Consider the following 25,157-nt stretch of genomic DNA (forward strand, 5'->3'; position numbering starts at 1 on the left):
CCATCTAGACGTCATATCTTACTGTTCTATCCTTTTCCAGACTGAGCTAAAACTCTGAAACTCCAGCAGCAGTGATTTTGAATGTGTGTTTGCATAATGTTTTGTGTGTTGTATGAGTGAAGAATTTCCTGTTATCTAACACAAGTTCCATGGCCATGAAAGTCTGACATTGTTACTGTAGTTTGCATTCAGGGTTGTTTTAAGGGGTATTTGGGGCACCATTGTGTGCTCAAGTTTCTTGCTGAGTTCTTCACTTTTCATCACTTTAGTGTAGACAAATGTATGTGGCTGGAGGATTTAGGTTTTTAACCTTGTGATGGGATCTTATCTTTAGAAGATACGGGGTCCTCACATTTGTTCACATAAAGATAACCATGTAGAATAATCCACTGTAAAGAGTATTTTATTTAAAATAGAAATCTTTGCAGAAGAAATTACTGACACAAAACTTTTTTTTGTAGTGTAAAGGAGAAAATTATTCTGTACCATTAGAATTTTGCTCTGCTGTTTGAATTATATTCAGTATTTTGATCTAGTTTTTTATAACAAAAAAGTTTTAATGGTACCACTACTGTTTCACACACGTACATGTTTCTTGGCATGTGATGGTCTGTGAGTTGAGGAGAATGTAAAACATTAAACTTTGGCTTTTCTTCCCCATAGAAGTGCATCAGAGGAAATGAAAAACACAGTTGGCGGTATTGAAAGCCTTTGCTCCCTCACATTACCTCGATTGTAGTAATGCTACAGTAATGCTGATCTGGGATCAGGCCTCCGCATTCTCACTAACATCTGCCATTAATAAGTGAAACTACAAAACTGATCTCATGTCTGTGCCTATCAAGCACAACAATAACCTCTGATTCTTTCTTATCTCCAATGAGTTCGGTACCTATAATCATGTCCGCAGGACGCCTCCCTCTCCGGCATTTTGCCTGTTGTTCTTTGATGTGCGTTTATCCTAGAGCATTCCTATACCCCTATCGCACCCATTCCTCCCTCTCACGGCTCAGGCTCTGGGTTCCGAACAATGGGTCTATTGCTCACTTCTGATCTCTCTACCTCACCTGCATCTGGGGTCGAGCCCCAGCTGGGTAGAGCCAGGTCAGTCCAGGTACAGTTTGGGAAGAAAGTATCTGGGAAAGGGGTGAAATGGCAACGGAGTGCTTGAGAAACTATCAGTTCTGGGATTAGCCACACAAGCTCGACACTTCTTCCAACCTGTTTCCTCAAATCCATGACTGCACACACACAAGCAGCAAACTATACACATGCAGGCCTAGCTGGTGAGCCTTTTCCTCCCATGCTTGTCTCCTGGCTTGAAAATTGCAGAGTGTGAATGAAAAATGGCTTGAGGTAGTAATGAAAGTATAAAGGTATTGTATGTAGGAATGTGAACTAGATATTTTCAGAAATAACGATGAAATGCCTGAACAACTGAACTAAGGAATTCCATAGGCTGGTTTCAATTGACTGGATTTTTTAGTGGGTCGTTCTCACACGATTCGCTCTCCTGTGTTCAAAAACCATCTGGAGAACAACAAAATGCTGGGATCTAATTATTCTTATATAATAAATATCATATTGTATTGTATTATATTATTTACTGTAAGTATTATATTATTCTCAAAATCTTATATCTTTTCAAAAAGATTTTAAGCAGCAAAACTGCTTCAGAAGGTTCATTTGACACTGAAGACTGGAGTAATGATGCTGAAAATGCAGCTTTGCCATCAAAGGAATAAATTATATTTTTTAAAATATATTAAAATAGAAAACTGTTTATTAAAATTGTAATAATATTTCACAATATTACTGTTTTTATAGTATTTTTGATCAAATAAATGCAACCTTGGTGAGCATAAGACTTATTTAAAGCTAAAAAATAAAATTGAACAGTATAATATTTAAAAGTATGTATTAATAAAACAAAATGTGATATAAATGGTTTGCTGCTTATTGTAACCTTATTAGAAAAGTTGTGTCTTGAAATTCCTCTACTTAAATCAATTTCATAAGGAGCTGATTTTTGATTTTTCCTTAATAGGCTACATAATAAAAAACACATCTTGACCCAAAAGACCCATCCCTAATTTGTATGTGGTTCGAGAATATGCCCAATACAACTTCACATTGTCGCTAAAGATTTGTGTTGGTATTACTGTAACATTCTGTAAGAAGATGGAAAAGAGCTACTGAAATTAGTTTAATTCTCAACTGTTATTCTGTTATTATTTAATTTGTATATATTTAATATATTCAAACAATGGCTGGTTATATAATTTTGATGGACCATTTTGAAACTTAACAATCTATAATTTAATGTCTAGGCATTCAGGAAGAAGGAATTTAATTTTCATAAACTGCTTTTAAGGCTGGAGGGTCATCAGAACAAGATTTCTGCTTTGTCTATTAATATTAAAAGGGGAAAACATCAGCACTCAATTCGCGGCATTCAGCCAGCCTGAGCTTTTATTTGCTCAGTTGAAGAGAGGACACAGAATACAGCACATACATGAAGGAAGCTTTCATGACTCTCATTAAAGGCACAGTATGTAAGTTTCGCCGCCAGATGTTGCTTATTCAAAACAATAACAAATGGGTAGCTTGATGATGCTGTTAATTAGCGTGGAATCATTAGAGTTGTCGCCTTCACCTCCAAATCCGATGGAAAGCAATCCGACGGGACTCAGGCAGAAATCATGTTCATGAATTAGCTACTGTATTAAAGTTTTATTAACATTACTGTGGTATGAAGCAGGGTGGGACGAGGGCCTGAGACATTGTACATTGCTGATTGTATTATGCTTAAATGTCACAGTCGGCTGCTGCTCCTTTCATTTTGTTGTTTATGCATAATTTACTATTGAAGTTATGATTAAAGTTACGTTTCATGTTTGCCTCTTTCTTCCCTGAACTTGAACTTTGTTACAGTTATATTCGATCACTTAAATTCACATTATTTAATTTCATTCTAATGAAACAGCCAGGTGTGCTGAATTTGAGTGTGTTGAAAGTTGTCAAATATTTTATGGTGGAGAAAACGCTGTAGTACTGTTACTACAAAGAAAGATCTTTCTGATTATGCAATGTTAGCCACTCGACAAAATAGTGTTGTCCGATAACTTTTTGTGTACAAATATGTAACTCAAGAAAATCAAATCAAGCAAATCAAGAAAACAAGAGATTCAAACAATAAGACTAACCGTGTTGAGCTATATAACAATGAGAGTTTTCTGTGGATAAATTATGTATTCAAACAGATATATTAAAGTGTCTAGTTTTTATGGAAGTAAAACCAGAAATCGAGGCGATTCAATGACATGGACCATTACACTGGTGGTTAAAATAGCTGATTTCCTTGGATTTAAACAATTTTGGAAACATTTGGGATTATGTAAGTACACAAGACAACAACATATATAACATTGTTATGGGTTTTTGGATATTTTTCATATTATATGGATTTCCAAAAATCTTACATATTGTGCCTTTAATGAACGTCATATTCCGTAAGAATGCATGTTTAATCAATAGTCCACTTACTGGAGCTATGATCTTGGGATTTATCTTTGTCTGTATAACCCTGGGAAATTCCACTTAAGTCATCAAGTTTTCCCATCTGAATGATTAAGATATATTGCTATAGTGGCATCATTTCGAGAGGCTATAAGTAGGGCTGGAAAGAGGAAGTTGTTGAGTCAATTTCTGAGAAAAGTAATTTCCTTTTTTTGGGGGGGGATTGTTATTGTTAAATCTCTTGGATGGGTTTCCTCGTCTGCATAGAGGTCTTGATTATCTACCTGCATTTCCTGTCACACAGAACTGTTTTTTTGTTATCTCTAGCTTGCAACTCTACTCTCTCTCTCTCTCTCTCTCTCTCTCTCTCTCTCTCTCTCTCTCTCTCTCTCTCTCTCTCTCTCTCTCTCTCTCTCTCTCTCTCTCTCTCTCTCTCTCTCTCTCTCTCTCTCTCTCTCTTTCTCTCTCTCTCTCTCCCTCCCTGCCCCTCTCTCTCTCTCTCTCTCTCTCTCTCTCTCTCTCTCTCTCTCTCTCTCTCTCTCTCTCTCTCTCTCTCTCTCTCTCTCTCTCTCTCTATCTCTCCTGGTTTTCATTCTTAATATCAGGTTTACTTAAAGAGATATTCCATCATTATTTACTCACCCTCAGGTTGTTCCGAACCCATATTTCTGGTTGTTGTTTTGCATTGTGTAAATAATGGCATATTCCATAAAGATATCAAGCATGTTATTGTCTGGGGTTGTCCGGAGGGTTTTCATAAGAACTATATTGCTGAACTAATATGTTATTTAACTGCATTTAAATAATTTCATTTTTGATAACACTGGTATTCACATGTCTGCATATTGTTGTCTGAGGCCGATTGCTTGCAGTGGCGTGACAGAAATGTGCAATTCAGCAGTAAACAACCCAATAAATTCTGTCCGACATGAGAGGATCTTTTCATAGTCTAACATGTGATTCACTGAATCACCTAAAAAAATAAAAAAAAAAAAAATAAAAAAAAAATATATATATATATATATATATATATATATATATATATATATATATATATATATATATATATATACTGAGTCCTTATCTAGCCAGCGATTCACATACATGTCAATGCCAATTTTCTGAGACGGTTTCACATGAAAGAACCCAGCTGAAACAAATCAACCCTCTTCTCTGAACAGATCCTATCCTGATCTCATGTTTGTCATCTTCATGTCCAGAGGCAATAGTGGCATAGCATTAATGAGAGTCTGAATTGTTGAGCTAATGTGTTCTTAGGCTTTCCTATCATGCTTATTTGATTCTAAGAACTTAATGCCCTTACAATCCTAGCCTTTTATTTCCCACAAAGTTTTATTGGCTTTGAATTGGTAAAGAGACTTAGTGTTTGAGCAAGGGTACATTCTTGGCCACTTCTTCACTTTAAATATGTCCCGAACCTCTTTCCACTGCTAACACCCCCTACTTTTATTCTGCTTCCTGCTGCGTCCTTTGACTCCCAGACTTCTCAGTTTTACTGCTTTGTTCCACTATTAGAGAACCAGTAGACTGAGTTGTTCAATTTAGAGAATGTACACTTACAATCCCTGTGCTGTTTTCCTTTCGGAAGGCACCTGTTTGAAGACTGTCGTTCTGTTTGAGGAGTTTATACAACTAAGTGCTTTTTGTCCAACACAGGAAAATTATGTATTTTTTTTCCACCAGTGTCATTTTCCATAGGGAAATTCATTGCGAATACATTTTTTAAATGAAATTACTCACTCACTTCCTTCCTTCTCTTTTCACTCTTTCACTCTATCACTCTATCTACATGATAATAGTTTTAAATTTTTATTTTAGTTTTTATATCTTTTACTATTTTATGATTTGATGTGTGGGTCTAGGACAGTTGGAAAAATAAATATATATATATGTATAAAAGCCACTTGATATTAGTGAATAAATGATAAAGGCCTGATAAAAAGGTTCCAAGCCAGTTTGAATGTGACCTTCATATAACAAAAAAGTTTTATTTTTAGTTATGTTATTTTTGATAATATGACAGTGCCATTGGTAGAAATGTCTCTGTTTCTGGGTATTTCAGAGTAGTATTGAATAACTGAGAATAATCTTTTATTGGATGTCACTGGTAATTCCCATTTGTCCATTCCCAGGGTTGTTCCCTGGCTGCGGTAAGATATAGGCCTGCTGGACAGGAAACTGTCAGTTGCGAATTGTGAGCTGATGGGATAAGCAACTTGTTCAGTTTTTGTAGAACAGGATATTGGCTTTTCATTTTTCAGATCACTTTTAGCCCCATTTGTGGGCCTTGGGCAATCTCTGTCCCATGACTCAACAGCACAATATTCAGCAGGGGTCTTATGATGTGAACAGTTTTTTTTTATTTTTTTTATTTTTTTATGTCAGCTTGTTTGCATGTCTCTGTGTTTGGGTGGGGACTTTAATACTCTGTTGACTCCATAGATGTTACCTCTTGAACTTGTTCCCCATTGTTTTGTGTTTATAGGTCATTGAGTGTACAGGTAATCCTCTTTTAAGAGTATCAGCATCAGTCTGAGTATTTTGGCTGCTACACAATGTCATGATGATCCACCAGCTTTATTTTGCTTATTATGTATCTGTCTCTCTGCATATTAATAGCATCACCCTAATATCATTTCTGTAACAGTGTCTTAGGTGTGACAGAGAGCAAAAGAAAGAGAGACACATTGATTACCCTTCTAGACTGCTAGCCAGAGCGAGACATTTGTTCTTCTCAGATGACAACACAGGCTCCTCATTCACTAACTATGAGATGAACTTTTCATGTTATTGATGCAATCACTCCAGGAATGGAATGTTCAGAAGAGATACATGAAAGAGATTGGATGTGTCCCAAAAATGTATGTGTGTGTGTGTGTGTGTGTGTCTTATTTTTGTAAGTGATTGAGTACAAAACTGTGCTTGCGCGCTGAAAGTAGGGCGAAGTGTTTCCAGACTTCTAGCATTACACATGGGCAGACATATTGGTATTTACAAGAAGATTGTGTTATTCTGTTGTAAATTAGATTGTGAGGGTGAGGTTTAAATGTGTGCATTGTGTTCTCTTATTTGAAAAAAAAAATGACAAATTATGCTGATAACTAAAATAAAGAAAATAAGTGTTTTGTTTTTAATTTAAAAAAAAGATAATATTTGTATACTTTTAAAATCTTTCAATTGGGGTACAAAAAGTAACTTTTTGAAATGCTATATATTTATTTATTTATTAATTAATTTATTTATTTATTTATTTATTTATTTTTGTAAACAAAATAAATATTTCGTGCCTAGTTTAGACATTTAAAATTGAGTTGTTTTTGCCTCTTGTGTGTTTGTAGAAAGGAAAAAATTGCTTACCACATACCACATCTTAAGAATAGAAAAGTATTTGGTTACACTTTATTTTAAGGTCTCAGAGTAATATTAAGCAACTACATGTACTATAGGGTTAGGGTAGGATTAGGATTTGGTTGAGGGTTAGTTGCATGTAATTATGCATCATTTACTGTTATTACTATGGTAATTAAATGTAACATATGTAACAAGAACACTGTAAAATAAAGTGTTACCAAATATTTATTCCATGTTCTCACAGGTGACGCTTCATCGGACAATTTTCTTTTTGTTGAGCACCCTAGTTGAGCTTTTTGTCCATTAGATGTGCACACTCTGTGTTAAACCTATTGTATGTTTGCAACAAAATTTACAATTTTCATTATACATTTGTTTTACTTAATTTACTCGTCATTTCCAGCTATTAAACCTCAATTTTGGCAATTAAACTATTTGTATTACACCATGGTGCTGTTTGCAAGCTTTAATGATTGAATCGTCTAGATTTTTGCGTGGAAAAGAGAGGAAGAAATGAAGCTTATCTCCTCTAGCTTTTCCTCAGAGGTCATAAAGTAAATTAGCAGCTGTGTGTGTGTGTGTGTGTGTGTGTGTGTGTGTGTGTGTGTGTGTGTGTGTTTGTGTGTGTGTTTTGTGCTATTATTTAGCATCCATTGTAGTGCGACTCTTAGCTGGCCAATTAGTCCTCATCGCTCGCTTCAGTGGTGCATTACTGGGAATGCAAAAGCACTAATCCCAAATTGACGTCCTTTTGGCAAAGTATTCTAAACACACAGTTGCTACTATTATCTTCAATTATCAACTCTCTTTGAATGCTCATAAACCCAGTCATTTCACACCCCAACACACACACACACACACACACACACACACACACACACACACACACACACACACACACACACACACACACACACACACACACAGATCACATGCCTTCTGCTAGTGTTTACAAAATACTGTTGTTGTTGATTAATTTGTGTGAATCAATTCAAACTGCCCATTTCATTGTTGACAAAACAGAGGATTGAAGTGATTAATTCAAAAATCTTTACAAATATTTATTAGTAAAATATAGGTGAATATTACTTTTGTACATTTATATTAAATGTTTGAAATATTAAAAGATTATTTAATATTGAATGTAGCCTTTGTGGAGTGAATCAGCATTTTTAACAGCATTCTGCTGAGCACTGTTATATTTAATGGAACATTTGACTGTTTTAATTATTTTGACATTAAGTAAACTTAATTATTAGACTATACAAGATAAGTGGTCCCACTTTATATTAAGTGGCTTTAAATATTATGTACTTACATTGAAAAATATGTACAATGTACTTATTGTGTTGAGTTGTATTGTAAAACACTTGTGCTGCTATTGAGGTGTGATATGGGTAAAGTTAGGGGCTGGTGTGATGGTATGGGAAGGTTTAAGGGTAGGTTAAGGTGTAAGGGAAGGGTCAACAGTGTAATTACGAATGTAATTACATTCATTAATTACAGCTGTAATTACATGCAGGTATTTTTAAAATATAACTACAACGTAAAAACATGTATGTACACAATAAGTCCATTGTATAAGTCAAAGTATTAGTTTCAATGTAAGTACATAGTACTTAAAGCCACTTAATATAAAGTGGGACCGATAAGTTAACATAAATCATACGTATCATACCCATTAAGAATAAATCACAAGGACAGTTGTGGTTATGAGCGTGTGAACAGAGAGGCAAAGGGAATGAGTGCATGTTGAGTGTGAATGTGAACTCAAATAATTAGACCTGCAAATTGTTTATCTGTATATTATTCTATATTTGTTTTATTGTATTTACTGCTAAAACAGCATAAGTTATTTCCCTGTCCAAAGGGCGCATGCATCAACTAACAGTTCAGCCATCCAAAATAACAACTATTGTTTGGCGGGCTTAATCCGGTTCATTTACATATTCCTGTGACATAACTAAGAACTTCCATTTGGAGCCTCTGGTAGTGCACTCTAACTTAGAGAAGTGTGTGGATTTACCTAAATTAACAAAAATATAATCAGATTTTGGCTAAACCAGACAAAACCATAACATTTTGTTTCATAAATGTTTTTTTTATTCTTAATATAATGCAGTGATATTTTTAAATTATTGTATTCTACTGCAATTATATTGTAACTATCAGTTATATGAAAAACAAACTTGATTATCTTTATACGAGTCTTGATTATCTTTATACGAGTCTATGCTGTGTCCTCATTTAGAGGGAAAAGATGTGTTGCATTGAATATATAAATGCATTGTGATTTAGAGCAGGAAATTGTTTCCTATTTAATTTACCTGAAAGCTAGGAAACAAATGTGGGTTGGTTCTTGTCAATGTGCAACACCTGCTTCTTGTTGGTTGCATGTGTAATCTTAGCGTAGGACGATTATTTGTGGCTTCCTCTCATGTAAGAGTACATGCTTGCTCAAGCAGAACGAATGAATGCACTAAGATGAATTCAGATGACGCACATTTTGCCTCCATCAGTACAGCCACTTAGATGTTTCCGAATGCAAACTGACAACATGAAGACAAGTAGCAGCTTGAAGGACACACAAAGAGTGCACTTAAATTACACAAATGTGGCTTTTTGAAAAATTCACATTGCGGAGGCACTGAGGCCTGAGTCTGAAAGCACTCTGTCCTACACACACACACAGAGAGAGAGACAGTAGCGCAGGACTGAATGTGAGAGCATTGCAGTGGGAACTCCCTAATGCACACTGCAGCACCGCACGCAGAACCGGACATAGAAAATGGACTGAGTAGAGTACGGCAGAGAGGTGAAGGAGGACGAGGATTCAGAACCGAAAGAGCACAGGAGAAGATGTCGAGGTCTATGCGACTGCTGCTTATGCAGAGATCTTTGAGTGAACACATCAGATACTCTACCTGCAGGGCTCTGGATCTGTTAAATGGAAACACACGAGACCAGAGGCTGACAGGTGAGTGTGTGAGTGGATGTGGATGTGCGTATGTGGATGGAGTCATAGAAACATGTTTCTAAGGACAAATATGACCTCGTTTTGATGCTAGAAGTGGTGGACGTGTACTTGACCTTACAAAAAAACATAATGATGGTACCATAATATAGTGCCAGTATCAGATAGGGAAATCTAATATATGTAACATTGTACTGAATGATTACTGGATTCATATAGCATGATATGTCAGAGAATACTATGGTATTACTAAGTTTCCCAAAAAACAAACAAACATGGTTTTGCACTGAATATTTTTGCTCCAACTTTATATTAAGCATCTTTAATTACTGTGTAATAACATTTAAAATAATTGTTTGATACAATGCTCTTACTGTGTTCATGCATGTTGTTACATCTATAATTATGATTCCCTTACATGTTAACCCACCCTTAAACCTAGCCATACTACTGACCTGTCCCTAACCTTGCCTGTATCCCAGCTCAATAGCAACAAAATTGTTTGGCAATACAACGTATAACAAGTATATTGTACCTTACACATTGTTTATGTTAGCACATAGTAGTTAAAGACACCTAATATAAAGTGTGACCAAATGTTCCACTTTAGCATCATTGAAATGGGATGTCATGACTTAAAAGGGGTTTGTTAGCCTACTTGAATCCTTTTGTGGGTCGTTGTCAGGGTTTGAAATTAACTTTTTCACCCACCGGCCAATTTGGCTACTAAATTTTTAAGTTACTATAGCCAAAAAAAGAAGAATAAATTAACCAGAATAATATATATATATATATATATATATATATATATATATATATATATATATATATATATATATATATATATATATATATATATATTAAAATTTGGATTTCATTCATTCATTTCTTATTCAAACAAAATCCTGTCATCCAGCAATCTCCTCCCTTCCTCATTCATTCTCATCTTCTTCTTTTTTTTACCAAAATGTGTTTTAGGTGTACAGATACAGTACAAAGAACATGTAGGATGTTGGAAAATAACAATGTCTTTGCTGTTAACCAAATGCTTTCTAATCGATGCTATTCCTTCAATGAAAGTGAACAAGTGTGCCGTTATTTGTTGCTTAGTTAGTGATGTGTATGTTCAAGTAAGCCAGAAATGCGCAGATTCTGCGCAATACGCTGAAGGCCCTATTTAATAGATCAAGGTGACTCACGAGTTGCGTATTTGCGCTAAATCCGGGCAGATTTGGCTTACACGAACTTCCCCAGCAAAGTGAGTAAACATAATAACACGTAAAATTAGCTAGTGATTTGGCAGCGTTACCTGCGGTTTGGCGGGTGTTAATTTCAAACCATGGTCGTATTGCATTTTTTAGTTATCTCTTATCCATAAAGTACTGATATTTTGAATACCTTAGTGATTCAACCCATTATGAATATGACACGTGATAGTCAGTCATGAACTCTGGAAAAGACAGGAAATGCTGTGTCATTATTGAAGTGTTTTAAAGATGGCTGACTATTAGTGCCGGGATATCATAAGTGATTTATTGTGTGAGAGAGCATGAGAGGGATGGAGAGAGATGGATTCACTTTTTGTGGTTTTATATGCGTGAATCTAATGTTTGGTCTATAGTGCTTCTCCAAGACTTAGTCTGCTAGAATGCACGCACTTCACTTTCTCATGAATTAAATATGTCAGACAGTGAGCCATCATTTAGTAAGGAAGGATTTTTTTTTTCCATGGCTATTTCAGCACAAAAAAAATAAAAATAAAAAAATAAAAGGAAGAAACTTCAAGACAGTCTTGAAACCCACCCTGGATGCAGAAAACACAAAAAATGTCATGACCATTATAGCAGTGTGGTCTAATGGTTTATTTAATAGTGTGGGCTTACAACCATCCATGGATATGGGTTTATTTTGTGCGTTTAAATGTCTGTGCAACCGATCATGTCAACTTCATTTTAACAAACAAAATCTTTTTTTTTTTTTTTTAATAGGTCGACAAATTATAATTTTTTGTTGCTGTTGTTGTTAAGTTTCTAGTGTAGTTTAAAAATTTCACTTCACCACTTTTATTTCCCAAAAATAACCTATTTGGAGTTTTAAAATAAATTTTCCTTTTAAAAATGAATTGACAAATGGTAACTGAGATTAGCCCATGCCACATCCAATTCAATGATAATTAAAGGCAATTTTTTTATAAACAATTTTTGTTATACTTGATTGAAACTCTCTTCACGTCCTGATAGCAATCAATAATGGAAGCGGTCTAAATACAAATCTTCTGTGGAAGTCTAAGGACAAAAAAAATGTTCGTCCAATCATTGCATTTTGATGTACTACCTGCCGGTCAACATATGTTCCCTGTTTTCAATCTTATTTGCGAGTGATAAAACCTGGAGGATGTGTTCATGTGCTGGAGTATCTGTACAGAACGTTCAGAGCTGCATAGCTGAGCTAATAGTGCTGAGCAAACACAAACACACTCAAACAAGGTAGCCAACATCTGAGAAAAAGTGTTAGCTTTAATAAGCTGTTTGGGTGATAAATAACTTTATAGCTGAGGTGTGGTTCATATCTTTTTAGGTTAGCAGAATTTTGATAGTAAGTTGTCAATTGGAGGCCTTGAATTGAAGGCCTAGCAAGGTCATTGATACATGTCAACTTTTTCTACTTACCCAAACCTTAACTCCTAACCCTAACTTGACAATCTAGTTTGCATTTAGCAAAGTTACACGTATTAGTAGAATATCTAAAGTGGACCATCAAAATAAAGTGTAACCAACAAAAACAGTTTTTTTTTGTGTGTGTGTGTGTGTATTTGTTTTTTATTATTGTCTTACAGCAGATAACGATAAATGGCCAGTATTAAAATTCTGTATTATTTTGTTTAAAGGGGTCATATACTGGTACATGCACTTTTACAAATTGATTGTACTGAAATGTGTGTTGGCAGTGCCTGTACACAACCATCATATAATGATAAAAATCCATCCTGTGTTTTTGTTTTAATCTCCTTATATGTTTTCCCCTGCCTCAAATTGAGCCGTTCGATTTTGTGACGGACGCCCCCTCCCATGATTGATAATTGACAGCAGCGTTTCAACACAGACCTGCCCTGAGCGAGCTGTCATCGTAGTCCGCCATTGTTGATACACTGGAGCAGAATGACGTCTAAGCGATTGTGGTGTTCTGTTCTTGGCTGTAATAAGGAACACAGTAGTCATTTTGGTGTTCCTAAATTCGAACCGCTGAAGACGCAGTGGCTGAGTTTTATTTTTGAAGGGAATATTCCCAACGATCTAACGTTACGTAAATCTTTTATGTTTGCGCTTATCATTTCTCACCAGACTGCTTTCTAAACGAGGGTAAGTGTAAATCTGGTTTTGCTAAGAAGCTGGTCCTGAAAACAGAATCGGTATCAACTATTCGTGTTCCTGCTGCACCTCCAGAAGAAGTGAGTGTAACGTTTTATTAACCTTTAAATATTAATCTTTGCAAATCGATTGCATGCTTCACAATGAATGCGGCTAATGTTTACACTCAGGGTATATTACGGCATGTTTTCTATGTAACATTACGACGTTCCAATATAATCCATAATCCCACATTTATTATGAACAACGCGTTATGGTTAATGTGTTATTAAAAACTGTGTACGCAGGTGTACATTACGTGACATTACTTTAACCAACCATTCAGAAACGTCCTGTTCGAGCCTTAATTGTTGAACTTCTTCGGGGCCGTTATCTTGTTCCGTGTCCGACTGGTTCAAATTGGTATGGTTGCACAGATGTGTCCTCAGAGACTCCCGCTGACATTCTTGTTCCAAAATATACCCTCAACTGTTGTCAAGGCAACACTCCACGTGGTTGTGTCAAAACCAAAACGCCGCACAGAGCATTATCATTTAAAGGCATATGCACTGAAACTGCGTGCTGAAAACAGAGCTGTTTTTGAGCAGGTAAAATTAGTGTTTTCTTATAATACTAATGAGAATTTTTAAGAAAAGTATATTACACAGTTTTCATTTAGACCCTAAATATTCATATTAACTTGTACAAAAATGGCATTATATGACCCCTTTAAATACAATAAGCGAAATCACTAAAAAGTAAAATCAATAATTTTAAATGCTGAAAGTTAATTTAAACATAATGTATGAAAGGGATGTGTTGTTGTTATTGTTTTAAAACATAATTCTTTTATTCGATTTTCCACCATTTTTTTGTTTTACTTTTACTATTTAAATTTTTTCCATGTTTTTTTTTTTTTTGTATGGAAGATGATTGATAAAATGGTGCATGTATAATTAATTTAGCAAATGACACTGATCTACTGGGGAAACATCACGTCATGAAATTATTCATGAGTAAAGCTGGCACATCTTTTATTATGTCTCCTCCCCTCGTCAGACTGTTCTTACTCCTCTACTTCTAAGTGTCTGTTTTGCCATCACCTCACTGTCTTTCATAAATCACCCTCGCTGACCTTCCTCTCTCAGCAAATCTCCCCATATTAGTCATAAACCAGCCAGGGCCTCTCTTGAAGTCCTCTTTCTCCAGCTTTGGAGGACCTGAGGGTGTGGATTCCGGGTCAGAGGCCTAACTTCTCCCCTCTTTTCTCCAGAAGCAGTGGACAGGTCCGGAGTGATGGATGTTAGCCTCCCCCTGCCCTTTTTTACCTTCAGTGTGAAGGTATCTTTCCCTAGCCTCAGTACCCGGAGATGAAAGAGAGGTGGGTCACAGCAGCCCATAAAGCTTTTCTCGTTCTTTTCTCCTTATCATCTATTCTTTTCTACTTTTCTTTGTGACATCAAACCATTTGCCATCTTCCCTCTTTCCAAGCAAGGCGAAAATGTTGTGGCTTCAGTAAGCAGGATGTTTGTAATTAAATAATAATATCGGAAATGACTGTATAACAGAGTGTGGGTGTTGACATAATAAATGAACTGTGTGTATGAGTGTGTAAAAACAAGCAGAGCATATAGTCATAAAGTCTGAAGAGATTTACATTCCTCACATGCAGACTGCGAAAATAAGATGTTTTTAAAGGTGCAGTGTCTAATTTCTGGGTCACTAGTGTAAAGTAAACAATGCTTGTAATCTCTAGTTTTCATATTTGGTGACTGTTTTCTAAAATAAATTACAGAGGAGCAGTACTTTATTAATTTGCAACAAGAATATTTCATATTCATTGGGAGTGTTTAGGCCTTTATTTTGAAATAGCAATAAACATGAAAAGTCATGAAAGATTTGTAGAAACCTCATTTTTTTTCATGAGTTCAAAAGATAACACCAATTAAATTTTATGAGAAAAAAAGGTCTGAAAATGTTTTAAATATAAAGAAAAATATTATGGATTCTCGATTTGTGATGCGGCTGCGACCTATAACGCACATACAGTATGTGGTCTTTTTATGCAATTATTAGAGATTTTTCTGAATAGGACGTCTTCTTAATAAATCGTATGAAAATTATGGAGATACATGGTTAAGATCACTCAAAACATATATGAAAATGGAGGCGCCCTTATATGGGCAGTAATGGAGTCTGGTGTTTACTTAGTGAAAAACTTTGGTACTGCGCCCAAAAAAATCTTACTGAAAGCTCATTTTCAGATATCAACCTAAAATTTGGAACACAATTTGTTCAGATTTTTGGCTTTCATTTTCTTGCAGTTTTATAGTAGAATATATTGTGTAATATATATTTTATATACAATATTAATAATTATATTTTTACATTGCACATGTTCATAAACTCAAACTTATATAACTTTTTTTCTGTTTCACTTTCATAATTTCTACACTTCTACAATAATCTGGCAAATATCTTCTTTAAAACAAGACCAATCATAGGTCTATATTCCAAAGTGTTCTTGAATTACAACCATTAAAGTTTGGATAGTGGTTTTTATGTGCAAAAAAGGTCTTGTCTTCAACAGTTAAAGGGTTAATTAGAACTTTATACATTACAACAAAATGCCTTGCGGTGGAATTTTTTATTATTTCTATAGTAATCTAGTATTTATTTATATTTTGAAGTAGCTTTCATATTAATTTCTTATTTAGTTAGTTTCTCAACTAGTTAGTTGCCAAGGCAATATTTCTCATTTCTAAAGTTTTTCATCTAATATTTATATTTTATTTTATTTCAGTTGACAAAAGTAATTTTAATAATTTTATGTTTTCATTAGCAATAACAACACTGATGCCTTACCCCATTATTATGTTGAATTTTGGTGCTACTTGCCAGCATTGGATGGATTCTGGTGAGCTTGTGTCCCTACCAGACATCATAACTAGCTTAAATATTAAGACTACCATAAGTCCATAGTGAATGACCAGTATCACTTTTTACTAGTGAACAACCTTACTAGACCAAAGCCTACTAGTAAGCAGCACAAAGAAGTTTGGACTAGCATGAAAATTCATCCTCATTTGTTCAGGACTCCACGTGATATTAGAATGATTTTCTCAACTTGCTTTCTCCACTGACAGATTTTAACTGGATTAGCTGAAGCGTTTAGCGTCATAACCCAGCAGGCTAACGGCTGATGAAAGTTCAGATTGCCTTCAGGTCAGAGGTCATCCGCGCAGCTGCAGAGTTCAGTTTACGTGATGTCAGCCTTCCAGGAGACCAGAGGACAAACTGTGTAATTGAGGGTCTTAGCGCATAGCTGCTAATGGAATTACATAACTTATAAACGGCTTTGTCTGACATTAATCATTAAAGGAATCTTGTGAATAGAAACTAGGACACATGTTTTCCATTACAAGACTGAACAAAGCCATGGGGACAGATAAATAAAAGCAAAAATAATTCTAAAAGAGATTCTTTATTCATAAATTTGGAATATATTTTTAGTGTTCATTAGATTTTATCACTTTAAGACACTGAAAATCAGCTGAATAGAAGTACATTTTGAACATCACTAAGTAAATAAAAAAATGATTTGGGCCGTGATTTGACAACTGTTTTAAAAATGATAGAGGACTACAAATAAGTATCTTAAGTCAAGTCGTCACATATATCTCTATAGCTCTTTATACAATACGGATGCAGCTTCACATTAATAAACAAAACAACATTGTTGATGTAAAATGAATCACTTCAGCTATAATGCGGCTCTTCAGAAGATAATAGTGTCATTATTCAGCTTAATTCAGTTCAGCGTTGTTTCAATTCAGGTCAATAACTGTGTCGGTGTTACAAAGTCCACAAATTACAAGTTCAATTCAGCTCTAAGCAGCTCTTCAGAAAGCGACAGTGTCATTATTCAGCTCAAGTCAGTTCAATGTTTATTTAATTCAGTTCAATAGCATCGATGTTGCAAAGTTAGTCTCATTATCCAGCTCAAATTTTGTTCTCATCTGATAGTGTCAGTGCAGTTAATATGACTGAATATTAAATGTCTTTTAAATCCAAACTGAGCAAGCCAAATTGATTCTTGAATATGAAACAAGAGTAAAGGACTGTGAGCTTCACCAAGTTTCAAGTGGTGTCCATCAGGTCCAACAGCTTTATTTGTACATCCGCTGTCATGCTGTGTGACTCCACTGCTTTTGCTAGTGGGTGTCAGTCTTTTGTGTCCTGAGTGAAAAGATCACCAGTGGGGAGTCTTGTTGGCTGGTCCGATTTTAAAGGGTCCTCGTCGCGCTTTAGCCCTCAGACCAAAGCCTCTTCAACTTGGTATATGCCCACTGAGGCACTGAATGTGTGTGTTCATGCCTGCTAGTCAGTGGAGGATGAAAACTAGGGGTGTGGTATTGTACCTTCAAGTTGTTAAGTGTTAAGAATAACAAAGCCACACGGAAGTGTTAAATTAGCCATTTTTGGCGTGATCTCTAACTTTTCAGCCTCTCTTTTTCTCTCACACTCATTCAAACACACACACGCTCACTCTCTGCAAAATTCCATGGCATGTTGTTGATTCCCACAGCTGGCCAAGGCTAGTTTGAAGGCCTTTTTCTCAAGGTCATCCTCTTTTCCTTTCCACCTGCTCTCCATCTGGCTCGCAGCTCCCATATCGACCCTGAGTTTTCAATGATTTACAGCAGCTAACCTGTTCCAGCTGGTCACAGGCCAGTCCATGAATCTGAGTCGTGCTGCTTTAGGAAATGACCACCATGGAATTTTTTGGGGTCCAAGTGGAAGAGGCTGCAAACCCTCTGATTAATACTGGGTAAAGCAACATAACAGAACCAGATGGATGCACCATTTAAAGCGCTGTGGCTTGCCTGTTCTCAGTCAATAACAACCACATCTGTAGAGGCATCTTCATCTGAAAAGAGTTTGTGCCATAATCAACTTCAGTTGAACTTGTTTTTAATTGTATTGCCCTAGTTATGGCCTCGGGAATGTTTCACACATCATTATATAATTACCGAATCCAGAATTTACACACCCACATGTAAAAAAAAAAATAATGGAATCATGTTTGATATTATTTTTAATATATTTAAATTTTCCATCCTTTTTCATGCTTTGTTTTATATATTTGTATTTTCATCTTTTTCAAGTTGTTTAACATTGTTTGCATGATTTTATTTTATAGTATATTTGTAAGTTTTTTTGTTTCCACCTCTTTTTCAAGTTGACCTTTTTTCACCTTTTCATGTTCATCGTTCGTTCATTTGTTCGTTCGTTCGATCATTCAAATTGTTTACACTCCAGTAATTGTCCCTACTTGTACATTCTTATTTAAAAGGGTTGTAACCCATGCTATACCTGAAAAAAACTTTAATGAGAAAATGTTGCAATAATAATAATAATAATAATAATAATAATAATAATAATACAACTTTTTAAATGTCTTTCTTTCTTCAGTCAAAAAGGAATTATTAAGGTTTTTGAGGAAAACATTCCAGGATTTTTCTCCATATTGACTTCAAGGGGAACCAACGGGTTGAAGGTCCAAATTGCAGTTTCAGTGCAGCTTCATAGGGCTCTTGGAGAAAAATCCTGGAATGTTTTCCTCAAAAACCTTAATTTATTTTCACCTGAAGAAAAAAAGACATGAACATCTTGGATGACATGGGGGTGAGTAAATTATCAGGATATTTTAATTCTGAACTACTCCTTTAATGGTGGCTTATATCATAAAGAAAGAACAGAATGTGAAGACTCTCACATTAATGTCACGATCACCAGTGAAGTGACCTTTGATTACCATCAGCGGGTACTCCACCTCAGACTATTATAACTCTAACAAAAACTACATTACCCATAACCCACTGCCCAGACTATCAGCCATGATTGTATTCAGCTGTTGCTTGTTAGTTTCTGCCAATAAACCTGGTTAATTCGGTCACTCATCCCTAGGTCTGGTTAGTACTGCATTTCTGAGCCTGGTTATCCGGATATCCTATGTTTTGCCTTAGCCCTGGACATTGTATTTATTTGGACTGCTCATCTGTTTTTCGACCTTTGCCTGGCCTTTGTGTATGTCTGTGGATTAACCCATTAAACTGCTTTTGGATCCTCAAGTCTTGGAACAGTTATGCGACAATTACAGTGCAAACCACCAAACGAAGAGTGCCTAAACAATGCACTGTGTCATACCAAGACCTTTATTTCAACAGAATCAACTGATTTGTTCATTTAAGTTTATTTTCATCCACTGAAGTTTATGAATATAGATTGTATATAGATTTACTTTAAAGGAGGGTCCTGGGCCATGTCTATAATAGAGACTTGGGTGTACATGGTTTGTTAGATGCTGTAGTAATTATTTCATATTTTCTTATGTGAGTCATAGCTTTCAGTGTAACCCTGTTTATGTTTGTATGTGTATATGTTTGTGTCCTCAGCCTTGAGCCGTGCAGCATCTTCAAACACTCTCTCCACGCCCATCTCATAAAGTTGTAGAGAGAGAGAGAGAGATAAAGTTTAATTAGACCACAATCTGAAGGGAGTTTTAGTGTGTGTTTGGTGGGGTCCAGGAATGCGATGTGCGCCTGTGTGTGTGTTTGTGTGTGTTTTATGTGTTTGTCTGTCTTTAAACCTCCTCACCAGCGCTGATGTTCACAATTCTCTTATCTTCTTCATAGTTTGAAACATTCCTTCCTGTTTTCTGTCAATGGCACTGAGAGCCTCGCAGCTGCTACTTTGCAAAACACAAACTCTGCAAAATACCCTTCCAAATTTGATCATGCCTGAAAGATACATTATTCTTATTATGATTATTTTCCTTCCCTTTTTTGTCTTGTCACACCTAAACTAAAAATCTGAAAGTCTATTTTGTAGATAAACATATATTGATACATTTTTACAACTTATCAGTTTCCAAATACACATCTTATCTGTTGACCCTTTTACAGTATTCTGTCCTAGTTATAATTGTTTTTTAAGCTGTAAAGTTTAATGGCCTTCAAATTTGCCCTTTTAAAGTTGTTGGTAAGTAAGGTAGCACATTTTTAAACAACATTGCAGTGTTTTATGTGTAAGCAAACATGAGTGTGGTATGTGAGGGAGTACTGTGAGTGTGTTACTCTAATTCTACAGTAATGCTTTTAAACCATCTAACTCTCTCTCTCTCTCTCTCTCTCTCTCTCTCTCTCTCTCTCTCTCTCTCTCTCTCTCTCTCTCTCTCTCTCTCTCTCTCTCTCTCTCTCTCTCTCTCTCTCTCTCTCTCTCTCTCTCTCTCTCTCTCTCTCTCACACACACTCTCTCTCTCTCTCTCACACACTCTCATTTACTCTTTCAATTCAAGGGGAGTGAGAGGAATGTTTTCCTAAACCCAGTGACATTGTGAAACTTACACCAAAGGGTATTTGCTTTCCTTTCATTCTTTTTATCACTTTTGCATCTCTCACTCTCTTTTTCACTTTATGAATCTAAATCACTAATCTAAATCACTAAAGAATACTCTCTTTTGGTAAATCCAAATTTTTCTTCTCTGACCCAATGAGGAACAGCTAATAAATCATACTAAATTATGATTTGAGCTTAAGTACATGATACTGTTGTCAGATTACTAGTGATGTTGCTATGCAACCAAATAATCTGTTTAGAATTGGATTCATGGCTGTCAGACTGAAAACCTTAATGTAAACACCTCAATCAACCCTTTTAAGGAGTGTAAATGGCAGTAAAGTTGCACAACTGACGGTATAAGTCACATGACTTTGACAACGGATGTAGTATACCCAGATTACATTCATGCAACACACATTCAAACTAAAGAATGTAGAACATACTTTGTTAATGGTCACAAAGTAAGTTTTTATTCAAATGTAGTACCTACTTGTCACTCTTGGTTGCAATAAGGATAAAAGAAAGAGCATAGTAATCTCAGAAATATGTATTTATTTATTAAACAGAACTGAAAACACTATGAAACAAAACAACCGCAGTACAAACGAAGAAGAACGGAAAACTGAACAATGGAAACTGAAGACTGAAATACCAACGCTATCTCACGACCAATTCGTACAAATTTGTACGATTTGTCTAAACCCACATGATGGGTAGGTTTAGGGGCGGGGTCAGGGGTAGGTCATTCGTACAAATTCATACGAATTGGCCAACTCGTAAAATATGTACGATTTAGCACAAATCGTACTAATTCGTACGAGTGAGGTCGTATGAATTCGTACGAATTAGCCACCTCGTAAAATTCGTACGAATTACCGTGAGATCGGGCTGGAAATACACAGTTAAACAAGGGAACTAAATGAACAACAGGTGAATTTAATTAGTGATTTCTGGCGCACAATAGGAAACTAAAAGAATGATAGGGAATAGAACAGTACCAAACCAAAACACAATGAATTTAAGCACAACTATGGCCCTGTTTACACTTGGTATTAAGATCACAAGTGTACGACGCTATGAAGGTATAAACGAGGTCTGAAATGTTTTGAGCTTGTCCACTTTTAACCACTTCCAGACGTAGTCGAAAACACATTTGAACCGGATTGCTTTCGTAGTGTAGACGCTCATGTGGTCGAATGTGTTCGAACAGCCACACAAGTCCGCCTACTCTCCGCCCACTGACCTAATGCTTAAACATTGAAGCGCACTAGCCAGACGGGATTTAAACTTTGTCAACTGGAGACCCAAGTTTGATTTGAAGATGAAAAAACGTACCAAGCACAATGTTCTCTAACCATTCCTGCTGTTTTTTCCGTCGTCCCCAGGCACGTTCTCTTATAAAATGCAGAGCTTATTTTGTCAGAAAGATAAACATACATTTACCCGCCCATAGACCCTCCGCTCAAAGAAATCAGGACAGAAGTGTTAGAAAGTGGATTAAAAGGACGGGTTAAAATACCAGGTGTAAATGGGTATGTATCTGCCTTGTCTACTTGTGATTCTATCTACCAAAACGCACCTTAATACCAGGTGTAAACAGGGCCTAAGACACTACTCAGACAGTATGCGATTTTATCGCAGTTTCCGAAATTGGATTGGATGCATTCAGATCAAGTGCATGTAAACACATCTACAGACAAACAGTATCAGACATTTTGGTCCTTATAATTTAAGCAGATAAGACCTGTGCATGACTGGTTGCCGAGTGAACAGACTTTCCTTAAAATTATGTTAAATGTAAAAAAAAAAAAATGTGGTAGTCATTCTGCCATTTAATGTGCAAACACAGTAGGACCTCAAGACAGATGACTTCCTCAGATTTGACCCTGAATGTGTGAAAGTGACAGAACTGCAATCTGTAAAAACCAATGAACTGCGATATATTAATAGCCCCAATAAAACAGGTCTTTAGGTGATGTTATTGGTCATATGAGCTCTGTCAACAGACAAATCCAGACATTGTCAGACAATTTAGACAGCAAGAGCCCATCAAACAGAACCCCTCAGAACCAGCCCAGTCGGAAATTAACCAATATATGTGTTTTCACGCAGAAAAGGCATCCTGAAAAGTGGTATGCACAAATATTTGGAAACTGCTTACTGTGAAGAATGTCTGGTTTTACATCCTGTCTAAAAATACCAATTCAGCACTATTTTTAGAGCTGGACTGGCCTTACAAAATCCAAGGGTACATTTTCAGGGGTATAAAGCATCTTTTAATATAAACTGACACAATAAATATGGACATGTTTTCTAAACTGTAGTAGTTTAAAGTTTGTGCGTTGTTACATGCAACTATGGTGATAAATAAATGCTATTTATGTTAATGCTGTAAACATTTATGGGCAGAAACAACAATTGGTAATAAACATACCAGTGTTGGCACACACATGTGGATCATATGCAGAGTCCTTGGGTTTCGTTATGTCTGTGGAATACTGAGCTTGTTTGTGTAGATTTGAGCCCACGCTACATACCCCACTCTTATCTTCAGTCCTTCATCTGTTCTGCTGTGTTTGTTTACCTGTGGTGATAGCTGAGACTGTGGGAGCTCCACAGCCAGATATCATGGGCCCTGTCTTGCTGACTCAGCGGCCCCTGCCAGGTTAGGGGTCCCTGACTGTGTAAGTGAACCACATCCCCTTCGTCTCTATTATAATCACTCAGAGCTGAAACAAAATACTCTGTATTTAATTGAGCGTGCATTGTTGAAGTCTATGCTCTAAGATTCATTCTCTTAAAGTCCCCCTGTGGTGAAAATCAAGCTTTTAATGTTGTGTTTTTAATATAAGACAAACCATGTGCAAATTCATAAGTCAACACCATTGCTGAGTATTTTCTCTTTAAAACTGCACTGAACCAAAGACAGTCTCCAAAATGCGGTTTGAAATCGCTGGTGTTTCTGGCGTCACAAACAACCTTGTAACCAATCGTGCCAACGTGTGATCATCAACTAGTGGATCTCTGAGCTGGTGAGAGTGAGTGGAGGCAGGGCTAATTTGCATATTCATAGAACCGCTTATACTTAATGAGGTAAGCTATCTTAAGTCATGAAGAGTTTTGTTTTTTCATGGGAAAACATTTTTAAATGTCATTTTGGTGATAAAAGATGAGTTTTAAGGGATACAATTATTGACTACGCTGGTACTTTAAGAATCTGCTCATGCATTTTCAGTCACTGGAATGCCTGTGATGTGACGTTACGCAATTTTGATTTAGATGGGTTGAATATTCATCTCTTGTTCCAGGGAGGAATATTTGAGGTTTTTTTTTTTTTTTTTGAGGATTTCAACAGCATGGTATAAATGATGGGAGGATTTTAATAAAAGCATTATTATTGTTCGGTTCCAAAGGCATCATAATCTCCCGCTTCGTTGTTTTGGTTTTACAGACCTATGCTTCATTTCCTCTTCGGGTGGTTGTTGTGGCTGCATTGGGTTCTGCATTTATGAGACATGGCCTTAAACCTGTGTTCGTTCCTTATCGTCAGCATTCTTTCTCTCTCTCTTGATCTTTCTGTCTCCCTCACTCACATATCTGTGTTAATGATAAGTGAAAGTTATTTGGGAGATATGCTGTGTCTCCAGTAGTGTAGTGTTGTGAGGGCATTTGGATGTCCTTAGAATAAACATATACTAAAAAGTGCAATTGTACTATTTTTTTTTTACATGGTACCATGGTAATGCCATGTTTTTGAATGTGTACCACGATAAAAAAAATATATATTTAAAAAAAATAGACAGTCATTTTTATAGGAATTCACACAATCAGGTATTCAGGATTTGCAAAAAAAAAATCTGGCCTAAATTTTGCTTATTTTGCCACCTTACTGTGGTACAGTGATGTTATAATATGGTGATACTATGGTATTTTGAAACATTGTGGTACTGTGGTTTATGTACCATGGTATTTACATGACACTCCATAGTAACTCCAAAAATGGCTGCTAGTAACATTTCCAAACACCATTACTCTGATATATCTCGAAACCATGATATTACCATCAATTACGAAAAAATACGATGCAAATACCTTAGTATTTTTTTTTATGTACTATGGTATTGGAAACATATACCACAATAGTATTCTTATAAAAAGTACTTTGCAGGACCATATAAATACAATTTTACTTGAATTTCAGTAGCATTGCATATATCAAAGTATGTGGAGCCCTTTTTTTACTTTGTTAAGGTTTTGAGAGAGCTGTGAGCCAATCTTCAGATGGATCTATCTTGCCATTCATGCTTACAGCATATAGTAGAAGAACTTTAGATAGACTAGAGGAAGCAGAGTTTTGTACAATATATGTCTTTTTAAACATTTATAGATTTGAGTATATACTCACCTAAAGGATTATTAGGAACACCATACTAATAAGATGAACATCCAAGATGGCGCCGCTGATGGCTGCCTCGGTGTGGAGCTCTCCAGCTATTGTGTTGTTTTTGTTCGTTTGTTCTGCGTTTAGTCATTCTTTTCCT

The 25,157-nt window shown here is 35.9% G+C and overlaps 1 protein-coding gene across 4 annotated transcripts in view; it reads left to right on the forward strand.

The window, feature by feature from the left end:
- dlc1 (DLC1 Rho GTPase activating protein) overlaps positions 1-25,157 on the forward strand; it is a 140,453-nt gene that overhangs the window by 54,724 nt on the left and 60,572 nt on the right. Inside the window, exon 1 of one of the 4 annotated variants that reach the window (XM_077205031.1) lies at positions 9,391-9,868. The exons of the other annotated variants lie outside the window; for them this stretch is intronic. Within the exon in view, the coding sequence (XP_077061146.1) occupies positions 9,640-9,868 (229 nt within the window). The 5' untranslated portion in view covers positions 9,391-9,639. Of the gene's footprint in view, positions 1-9,390; positions 9,869-25,157 lie in introns of those variants that run through there. 4 annotated transcript variants of the gene reach the window in all.

The sequence above is a fragment of the Siphateles boraxobius genome, unplaced genomic scaffold (genome assembly GCF_051911475.1).
Source record: "Siphateles boraxobius isolate OS27281-9 unplaced genomic scaffold, OSU_SipBor_1 53, whole genome shotgun sequence".
NCBI classification, from domain to species: domain Eukaryota; kingdom Metazoa; phylum Chordata; class Actinopteri; order Cypriniformes; family Leuciscidae; genus Siphateles; species Siphateles boraxobius.